This window comes from Mus pahari, chromosome 5 (genome assembly GCF_900095145.1).
Source record: "Mus pahari chromosome 5, PAHARI_EIJ_v1.1, whole genome shotgun sequence".
NCBI classification, from domain to species: Eukaryota; Metazoa; Chordata; class Mammalia; order Rodentia; family Muridae; genus Mus; species Mus pahari.
Window position 1 is genome coordinate 145,145,930 of NC_034594.1, and position 10,406 is coordinate 145,156,335.

Sequence of the window (10,406 nt, forward strand, 5' to 3'; positions counted from 1 at the left end):
TTAATGGCAACAAAGATATCTATTAATATGGTGCTACCAGAAAAATGGTTTCGATCCCAACATGGCGCATTAGCTACCAACCCCTCATCATCTGTAACCTCGATTTACCTTTGAGGGACCTTAAACTCAGATAATCTTAAAGTCCTTCAGACCAGAAAGGGAAAGCTTCACTCTCCATCTTTCCCTGTTCTTTGCCTTTTCTCATAACAACATCTTGAACACAAGGACCCCAGACCCCAGGGGTTGGACTTGTCAATGGTTAGCTCAATTTCCATGTTCAAACATCTCATCTCTCTTTGAGCCCAGGTCCTGGCCTGGAGGCAGTCTCTTGGTGGCTGTTGGGCAGGACCTTATGTACAGTGATAGAAGAATGGACACCTTGGATAATCAATGTCCCTGTGGATCCTAGAGAAAGTCCAGTGTTCTGAGGGAAGCATCCTACTGGTTCATCTTGCCCAGAGAGGATCCAGCATGTGCAAACAGGATGGAGGAAGGAGGAAGTTTGGGCCAGGGTGATGTTCCAGATGTTGGCTTTCTTGGCTGTCGGCTAGAGGCAGGCCGACTTGTAGAAGTTATGAGGATCCTGGAGGTGTCCAGGTGTGGAGCATCACATGGCTGAGCAGGGTATCTCCTCATGGTCCAAGCACCAGTTTATGTTGTCCTTCATGACATCTATACGAGGGCATTCTCTGTCTCTGGAAGCACTCTGTCAGTGCGAGCATCCTTTCCCTTCCCTGATGAGGAGATCAGAGAGTTAGCCCTTCAGTGTTTGGAGTCTTGGCATACCTGGCACCCGGCCTCAAGCTTCTGATCACTAAATGTCCTGAACCCAATCACCCCTTTTTATGTCCTAAAACCCTGGAAGAGGAGATGTTTGTTAAGAACAGGACCCTCTTCTTAGTGTGTGCATGGCATCTGCATCTATGCCATGAGTTAGCGCCATGAATGCGGTAGAGCTAGGGCAAGCCTCTGGACACACTGTGTAGAGGTTTTACATCATCCCAGGTGGCCACAGTCAGTTTTTTATGGGCCTTTAAAATTTAAGGATAAGTAAAAGGAGCCCATCACAGAGAACCTCAGAGTGGGATTCCATTCATGTGAAGTGTCCAGAATAGACGAAGAAGGTAGGTATGTGGCTGCCTAGGGCTGGGGGAAGCACTGGGGTGGAGGAATGTTAACTAAGTGGTTATGGTATTCTTTTGGTGGGAAAAGCGATAGAAATGTTCTAAAGGTGGTTGTGGGTTGGAGGCTAAGCTCCGGATTAACTTAAAGCCATTAAATTGCATGCCTTAACTAGGTGAATTGTACAAGGGATGATTTATATCTCAATAAAATGGGTTTTAAAAGCTGTTCTTTTCTAGGTTTCTACTTTCTTACTACAAATTTTGGGAATCAAAGGGTCTAGGAAAGATCCTCTTCCTAGCAGATAGGACCTCTAAATGGGGTACACTCTCAGCTGTCCACCCCAGCCCACTTTTCCTGTCCCTTGAGAAGAATATACAAGTACCTGTCACTCCTGGACTCAGTGCCTAATCACAGAACAAGACCCTGGTCTTCCAGGACGTGAATAACAGTGAAACCAGCAAGCTCAGCATGAAAACAACCATGAAGTCTATGTCATCTGAGATACTCCTTCAGGGACAAGGTATGGGACATCTGGGCAGATGTGGGTCTAATCTGTGTGTAGAGCCTAGTCTAACAAGATTTTCCTCACCACTCATTTGTGGAAAGAGGTGTTATCAGCCATTGGTCAGGGGTGGGTTGGGGGGGGCTTCTCCTTTAGAGTTCCTTTCTCAAGACTAGTTGGCAAGAAGTGATTAGGATTTCTCTATACCTTTCGTCAGTAACTGATCACTAAGACTGTTACTGTTCCAGGAGTCACTGATGCTCAATGACCTGTTGGGTGTGTCCCATAGGGAACCACCCTTTGCCTTTGGAAAGCTCAGAAGTCAGTAGGAGCAAACAGGTAACTAGTCCTCGGAACGGAGTGATCCAAGGTGACTAAAGGAAGGATATTACTCAGACTAAAGGTAGGGAGGTAGCGGGGGAGTTAGGAAAGACTTTCTGGAACACACTCACCTTGAAGACTCAGCAAGCGAGGGTGGAATGGAGAGGTAAGATCACATAAAGTGTGTTCTAGGTAGAAAGAATATAATGTGCGCAGGCTTGAGGGAAAGTATGTGAGGGAGCAGGTCATCTGAAGAATTGCAGAGGGAGATTAAAGTTGTTCAGTCTGGTTGGAGAGGGCTGAGGTGTATGGCAGGCGATGCAAAGGGGCAAGCTTGTGAATCTTGGTGGGAGCAGTCCCAGCTCCTTCCCAGAATTCCCAAACCCCTTTCCCAATTTATAAGACTCCTACCTGAGCAGAGGCCATAGTGCCATGCCCCAAAGAGACCAGCCAGGATCAGGAACAGTGTAATTGGCACTACTACCAGTAGCACGTCCTTGTAGGAGGCCTTCCCGGAGGCTGCAACATGGAAGGTAGAGTCAGAGACAGGCCTGATGCACCATGATCCCTCAAACGCTGCCTACTGGTCGTCGGCATACCTGCCTCGTGATGGCAGCTCTCCCAGGGGGTGACTGTGGTCATGTCCCAGCTGACAGGGTTGGAGGCAATGCAGGTAAAGGCCACATCCTTGTCCCCCAGCCCCAGTGAGACACTTAACACCTGTCCGTTTGAGAAATGGCTGCGTACTTCGCCATTAAAGTCCACTGTCCCCTCCCGTCGCCAGCTGTAGGTTATGTCACTGATGTTGGGGGCCCAGCAGGACAAGAAGACCTGACAGGTATTGAGGGGTTGAGTCTCCTCGGTTGCAGTGAACACTTGAACCTCGGGCTTGGGTACTGCATCTGTGGGGAGAGCAGCAGAGAGGGTTAGGTTACAAGGCTGCTGGGGCAAGGTCACAGCTCAGTCTGTTCTGTGCATGGTCAGATGCCTCTCTTGTCCTTTAATCTCATTCATCTCCCTTCTGCTGATTCTTTAACTTGGGACCCAGAGCCTTTTATGAAGTGATCTGTGTCAACCTCCTCAGTTACACTCTCTGCTGGTCTTCCTCGCCTAGTCCATTGGTTTCCAGTTCTCCCAAACGTGAGGTGCTGCGTCGTGACTTCCATGCCTCTGTGTGGCTCATCCGTGCACAGAAGTGCTCTGTGCATCATCTTTTGGAGACAAGGTCTCAGTCTGTATTCTGGGTTGTCCTCATACTCAGAATCCTTCTGCTTCTACTTATTGCAGGGGTGTGCCACCCTACCTGGCGTTATCCTTTCCCTTCTTGCCCACCTGGGCAACTCCTTTGCATCCTTTAAGAACCCCTGCCCCTACTGTACCTGACTCTGTTGCCTGCCCATGGATCCTGTTCCTCTAACTGGGCCGCCTTGTCTGGCCTCAGTGGGAGAGCTTGTGTCCAGTCCTGCAGTAACTTGATGTGGGAGAGTAGACTGGTACCCAGCAGGGGAGAAGGGGAGGGGACCTGGGGGAAGGGCTGTGTGTGTGGCAGACTGGGAGGAGAGGAGGGGCTGAGATCGAGACACAAAATGGATAAATAAAGAAAAAAAGACACCTCCCCCTTGGACACACTGCCTTATGCCTTGACTGTGACACCTACCCTGACAGTTCAGGTGTGACTCAGAACTCTCTAGGCACCCTGTTCCTGTCTTTCTCTCTCTTTCTCTCTTTTTTTGTAGTGCTTCCTTTACAGTGTGCAAGTCACTAAACAAGGGATGACAAGTATTTATTAGTTCAGGTAAGAGCACACATTCCTGTACTTTGGGAGCTTACGGTTTAGTGAAGGAGACAGACACAGACATGACGATAAATAAAAAAAAAAACCCTAATCGTCAGGGCATAAGATGCTGTGCATGAGGAGTCTCAGGGGAGGGGCTCTGTCTTGTTATTGCCATACCTTGGCGCTCTAGTGCTGGCAAAACGGTGCTTGATACCTGCGCTGCTGAACAAATTAGTGTCCTGGCATCCTAAGCCGTGCGTGGCTCCTCACTCCTATATAGATTGATGAGCAAATCCCTGGGTCTCTAGCAATGAGGCCAGTGGGAGAGCATTATAGTGACGACAGGAGGGCTGAGTCTCTGACAGCATTCCAAAGTCAAGCTGAGTAAAACCTCATTAACGCCAGCTCAATCTGGTGGGATTTGTGATATGAAAAAAAAGAAATGATTTGCCGGGCATACTAATAGTATAAACAGAGATTACAGGGGGGATATTTACACCACTTAAGAGGACAAGCTGCCTCCAAACACGATCAGGCGCGGTGGAAACACCCATCGACATTTCTGGTAACCGATCTGCTAATTCAAATCATTCTTATCTATTGTCAAAGCTGAGCTCCTAAGGACGGCGGCTTGGCAGCTTCCTGCAATTAGTTCTAATCACGCTATGTATTTGGAAGCAATAAAACAGCAATTTCCTTAAAATCTGTAATTCAGATCCTGCGAACAAGGCAGTTTAGGGCTTAGTGGTGTGGGTGCTGCCTGCATCACCACATTCAATGTCCTTGTTTCACATGTGCGGCAGCTGAGACTGGAGTGGGGAAGAGGCCCCAGGGCCTGCGTGGCTGTGGAGGTTACTCACTGTGCAAGGGCACTGGGATAGGGGGCTAAACAGTGCTGAAAGCCAGCCGGCATTCTGACTGCTAAGACACACAATTTGCTTCAGGCCTTCATGTGTCCTGAAGCTCAACCTCTGACTGCATTAGCACCCTGAATGGCTCACCCAAGGGCAGGTACGATAGACATCTCTGGGGCTTTGAGAATCCTTCCCAGTTTGCTTATAGCCTCTCCCCCACCCCTGCTTCCCCGTTCTAGTCGCTATCCCCACTTTCTGTTCTGTAATTTGGACTCTCTGTAACCTTCCACATGTCTGAGTTTTTACTGAAATACTGGTGTGGGGCCACACACATTTGTGTCTCAAGCCATTAGGTAGGTGAGATAAATGGGAGTTAAAAGGCCTGGGACAGCAGAAATGAATGAAGAAGGAGGGGGAGGGAGAGGAGGGGAAGGGGAAATGTGTGGGAGGGAGGGGGAGGGGAGGGGGAGAGGAGTGGGAGGAGGAAGAGGAAGGGAAAGAAGAGGGGGAAGAGGAAAGGGAGGGGGAGGAAGAAGAGGAGGAAAAGGAGAGAGAAGGGGGGAGGAGGAAGGGGAGGGAGAGGAGGAGTGGGAGGAGAGACCGTGCATCCCATCCTTATTCAGTTCATCCACTTCCGCTGCAGAGCTACATGCAGCTGCATAAGTGATGCCAGTTTAGTGGGGCACAGCCCACCCCACGGACACTAAGAAGTAAAAACAGTGACTATTATTAGCTCTCAGGTAATGTAGCTCAGGTTGACTTTGAACCTGAAGCAATCTTCCTGCCTCAGACTCCCAAGTGCTAGAATTACACGCATGTGTCAACCAGACCAGCTAAAAGATCTTTTAAGAAAAATAAGGCTGTGGAAATTCTAGATCCCTAGTAGAATTTTTCTAAGTGTGTACAAGGCCCTGGCTTGAATCTTTAGCACTAACTTTAGAACAACACAAATCAAGATAAAACAAAATAGAAATATAGGACAAAAATTCTCTAATTAATTATAGTTTAAGTTGAATTTAACTTGTAAATAAAAACTAATTATGTCACATGCCACATTCTTTTCCTTTTTAGTGGCAAATACAAAACAGTATCACTTACAATCTATGATGATACCTTAAAATGAATAGCCAGGCCATGCTCTGTTCTATAGTCCACTGTGCTTTATCCTTACGGGTACTGTGCATGGTACTTACTAAAACACTCACTGTACAACTGGGGGAAAAGGTAAAGGTCAGAGGCTAAGGTTCATTTCCCAGCCTCCTGAGCCAAGGAAAGAATGAACGTATACAGGTTAGGTTGGGGTGCCGGTGAAGCCAGCTGCTTTGAGAGGTGCTCACCTGGGAAGTGTGTGGGGAGCTTTTTTTTTAGATGTGACTTCTGGGGAGCAGCTGTTCCCTGACTTAGCAATGTGGTCAAAGGCCAGGTCTTTCTGGAACCTTGTCCTCCTCAGCTCCCAGGGCTCCAGATGCTTGCTTGGTAGTTTGTAGGAGGAGTCAGGGACCCAGTATTGGGCACACTTACCATACACCTTGAGATGCAGGGTCTGGGTCCAGGTTTGACCCCCTGTATCCACCATCAGCACAGAGAAATTGCCGCTGTCTCCAGGTTTCAAGGGTCCAAGCTCCAGGCTGAGGTTGTCATATAGCTGGACTCGGCCCAGGAAACGAGAGTGGTATAGAGTCTCCAAGGAACCCCGGAAAAATGTGGCCAGGAGCTCCTCTGATGGCCACAGAGATCGCCAGATAGCCTCACGCACTTGGAAGCCCGGAGGACACTCCACCACCAGCAGCTCGGAGTCCCCTACCTTGCTTAGCACTTGGACACTGACAACCACAACGGGAAGGAGAGCTGTAAGAACAAAAAAAAACCCTGGTCAGTTTGCCTATGTAGGCGTCTTGCTCCACTCTCGGCAAACCAAATGGCTGAGTGGCTCAGAATTGAATTAGGGCCCTCCACCACACAGTAGTTGCACTGAGGGTGTCGTAGAGTATCCCATGGATGGGGGAACAAATCAGGAAGAGAATCTGGTCTCTGTTCATGGAGAAACCAGACTTCAAGTCAGCCTCTAAAACAAATTAAGTATCATGGTGAGAAAAAGTGTCTCAACAGTAGGTTAATAGGGGTCCTCACCCAGCTTGGAGCGGCCTCAGAGAAGCATCCTAAAGTAGGAGCAGGAATTAGCCAGACAAACAGTGGCTACTGGGATGGTGATGGAGAAGCGCTATGGGGGTGGTGTGAGGGGGTGGAGGTTTAGAGGGGGGAGCATGGGGGAAATGAAAGTGGTTCTGTCAAGGAGAAGTAAGGAGGGAAGGACACCAAAAGTTCCTGGAACCTCACTGTACCATAAAGGAGCCCTAGTTTTTGAGCTTTTTAAAATCCTTCGAACCATGGTGTGCGCAAGCGCGTGCGTGCGTGCGTGGGTGACACGATGAAATTGCACGTCTAAGATGGTCAAGACAGGAGGCACGGAGGCCGCCCTGGAGGTGGCAGAAAGGCTGAGGCTGTTTTTTCAATGCAAGATAAAGGTGGAAACTTAAACAAAGGAATGGAACCACGGGGCATGGGGAGACAGAGTAATACTGTAGTTAGCAAACTCTGGTATTAGATTAGGTTTGAGAGTGAAGGGGGAGGACTCAGAGGATGCTCCCAGGTTTTGGGACCCATTGCATATCATTATTTGTGATCTAAAACAGGGAAAGAGACAGGCAGGAGGTGAGATAGCAAGGTGCTGAAGTTAAAAGGACTGTTTTGAGCTTGAAATATGAGGAAGACAATCCTGTTTGAGCCGCCCTCTTGACTCCTTTTCTGCCTCATTCTTGTGTGCTTATTCTGGAAGCAGCACCATCACTTCTAACTTCTCCCATCACTCACTGCAAGGTTACTTTCTGATTTCCCACAGTGACCAGAGATCAGCACACTGTCCTATTAGTAGTGTCTGTTTCTGAACCAGGATCTCCCTCCGGGACATGGGCTCTTTCAGGTTAAGAGCAAATGCCTTTATCTTTATACGTGCAGTTCTCCCCTTCCCCTCAGTTTAATATCAGACTGTAGGAGCTCAGTACATTGCACTGGATTTGCTGAGGACTGACCCCGAGCCTGGTACTGAAGGAGGCTTAAGGATGCAGGGCAGAGTAAGGGCTGATGCATAATGTATCCAAGGGCTGGAAGCTGGATCAGGAGATCTGGTCTAGATGGCCACCCTAGTGATCACAACTCTGGTCCTCATCTATATCCTTAACCTCTCTGGGCCCAGCCATCTTTATTCTGAAGGACACAGACTCAGTGTTAACCCTGGATGCCCCTTAAGTCTGAGGTTCTGCCACATCCTGGCTCTTGAGTTTGGGGATCCATGAACTCCGTGTCACGTTGGCTATTTGTGGATCAAAGAGGGAAACTCAGCCACCAGAGTGATGGAAGGAGTCAGCTCGTGTTTGGAGACTCCCACCACCAGCTTGCTATCAGCCATCCTCATGCCCACGGGGACTAAATTTAACCTGCTGTCACCTCATTTCTTCATTCAATGTCCATCTCTTCTTGTACAGGGTACAGAGGGCGACCCCAGCATCCCTACAAGCTGCCCAAACACTCCTTAGAGACCCTCCTCTGCCTTACCCACCTTTCTTTCCCCCGGACTGGAGAATCCCCATGTGCCAGTAGTGCCAGATCCCCATCACCCTAGCACCCAACTTTCTCTCAAAACTGCCATCATTTCAAGCTGCCCTGGGTCCCGGAACGGGTGGTGTCTCCTGGATACAGATGCCACTGCTGCCACTCCCCTTATTTTGTCCAAGATACCGTTTGAGCTTGCTCCAGAACTTGCTCCACACCTCACTTCTCCTTTGCTCCTTGATTCTCACTTGGGTTTGAGAGGCAAGCTGCCTAGCAGTCGGATGAAGACAGCTGGGGAGGGGCTTTCAGCTCCCTGAGGACAGGTTGGCCATCTGCCCCACTTACCTTCAAAGAGGAGAAGACTCCAGAGGGACCACATGGCTGCCGTCCTCCCTTGGAAGACTCCCTCGGCAAACCAGGGTATCCATCCTAGGCCAGATGAGTGCACGGAAGGAGCTGTGGTCCTGCTGGAAAGTCCCATGTTCAGAAGGAGGAATCTTGACTCAAAACAAGATGTCTTGAAAGCGAAAGCATCCGGGGGAAAGTGGAAGTTGGCTGCAGGCCCAGCTGGGACTCGCTTGGCTCTCAGGAGCCGGTTCTTGTAAGTCAGCCTCCTTTCTGTGCACATGGCCGGTCAGAGCGTGGTGACAAGCACATCCACATGGTCCACGCGCTTCTTACACATGGTCACCAGGCCTCTCTGCATCCAGCCCTGCCCGTGGATGGGCCAAATCCCCATCATTGCCACAGAGAGCCTTCTGAGCTGCAGTTTTCATCTATGCACTTCCCCTCTGCTCAAAAGTCTTTGAAACTCTCCTGCTGGCCTCTGGATAAAGACAAAATACTTAGCTTAGCACGGGAGGCTTTTCAGCTTCTCCAGACTGGCTGCCCACATCCGCTCTCCTCTCTGGTTATCCCAGCCAGACTACCTCTTTTTAGAACAGTGGTTTGACATCTGCACACATTGGATTGGCTTTCCTAGCGGCCATACCTAGCCCACCAGGCTGTCCTTCAAGGCTCCCTGCCTACAAGCAGAGTGAGAAACACTTTGAACCCCTGTATCCTTACGCTTCCTTGTATCCTCTGCATGCTGCTGGTCATAGCTGCACAGTTTCTCCAGGCTGTTTAATAGCAACATGCATATTTGTTTCTGTGCTGGACACGCTTACTGTTTAATCAATAGCCGTTAAGTGATTGGATGACTACCAGATATGGTTAGCCCTTTTGCTTTTGTGTAAGGCTGAGGACCATTCTCAGAGCTGATCTTCTTGTCACCCCATTGGAAGTATTCGGGGAAGAAGAATTAAAAGCCAGGTTAATGTTAGGCAGCCTGCTGGGGTCACAGGGGTCACAGAGGGGCAGAGAACATGGGCTGTCCCCTCCTCACGCTTATTCTCTGCTTTTATTTATAGCTTCTTTTTCCTCCCTCTTCCCTCAGTACTAGAGAGAGAATGAAAGGCTTCTGGAATGTTCTACCACCGTGTACCTGCTATCCCCAGCAGAGAAGGCATTTTAAGATGCTGCCCTTGAGAAAGATGCCTAAATGTCCTGAGTGTGGATCATTGTGTGTTGTCCTGTATATCTAGCTTATGAGTCAAATGGGCACCATGGTAACACCGGATCAGGAATTAAACACATAGGATGGGAGCTGATGAACAGGAAGGGTTAGGGAGAGAGTCCCTGCCTGTGGAAGCAGACATGCCAGGGAAAGTAAAGGGTGCTGGCACATGGGTCTCTCTCTCTCTCTCTCTCTCTCTCTCTCTCTCTCTCTCTCTCTCTCTCTCTCTCTCTCGGCAGTTGGCATTGCACCAGGCAATTAGCGTGCAGGAGGCACCGCGGAGATGGTGTCTGTGGATCTGCGTGGGATTGTTGAGCATGATTTAGATAGTAAGAGGAAAAGGAGGCCAGAGGTTCTGGTGGGCCTTGAACACAAGGAGAGAGAGTAGAATATGTGAACAGCCAGCGGTGCGAAGTTACCTAATGGGCTCCAGGAACAGAGAGGGACAGTCAGGGAGCCATCTTTTGAAGCTGGAGTGGGAAGAGCAGGAGGGGAGATTGAAGCCTGATTATGCAGGTCGGACGCTGGGGTCAGCTATTCTTGAGAACAGTGGCTCTCCTTGTTAAATACTTGAGTTCCTAGGGTTTGCTGGGTTAGTGGGCAGCGATGGGCCCAGGAATCTCAGTTCTATTAAGAACTGTTTCAGGTGAGCAGCCGCCG

At 49.3% G+C, this 10,406-nt stretch overlaps 1 protein-coding gene across 3 annotated transcripts; it reads right to left on the bottom strand.

Moving 5' to 3' along the window:
• Positions 1–8,697, bottom strand: Slamf8 (SLAM family member 8). 3 transcript variants are annotated; one of them, XM_021198929.1, is made up of 5 exons: positions 8,534–8,697; positions 6,101–6,427; positions 2,548–2,850; positions 2,360–2,467; positions 1–734 (listed from the first exon to the last, which is right to left on the bottom strand). In XM_021198929.1, the coding sequence occupies exons 1-5, from the start codon at positions 8,667–8,669 to the stop codon at positions 673–675; spliced, it is 936 nt and encodes a 311-aa protein (XP_021054588.1). In that variant the 5' UTR covers positions 8,670–8,697; the 3' UTR covers positions 1–672. The 3 variants fall into 3 exon arrangements, with proteins under 3 accessions (XP_021054588.1, XP_029394938.1, XP_029394939.1); XM_029539078.1 differs by having other exon boundaries at positions 293–734; positions 2,354–2,467; positions 8,534–8,578; XM_029539079.1 differs by lacking the exon at positions 6,101–6,427 and having other exon boundaries at positions 293–734; positions 2,354–2,467; positions 8,534–8,578.
• Between the last annotated feature and the right edge of the window lie 1,709 nt (positions 8,698–10,406).

Excerpts from the sequence above, each read along its gene's own strand:
- Slamf8 (XM_021198929.1), bottom strand. The coding sequence starts at position 8,669 with ATGGGACTTTCCAGCAGGACCACAGCTCCTTCCGTGCACTCATCTGGC. Across the intron at positions 6,428-8,533 it reads GAGTCTTCTCCTCTTTGAAG|CTCTCCTTCCCGTTGTGGTT; the intron begins GTAAGTGGGGCA and ends TTGTTCTTACAG. Across the intron at positions 2,851-6,100 it reads CCTGCATCTCAAGGTGTATG|ATGCAGTACCCAAGCCCGAG; the intron begins GTAAGTGTGCCC and ends CTCTCCCCACAG.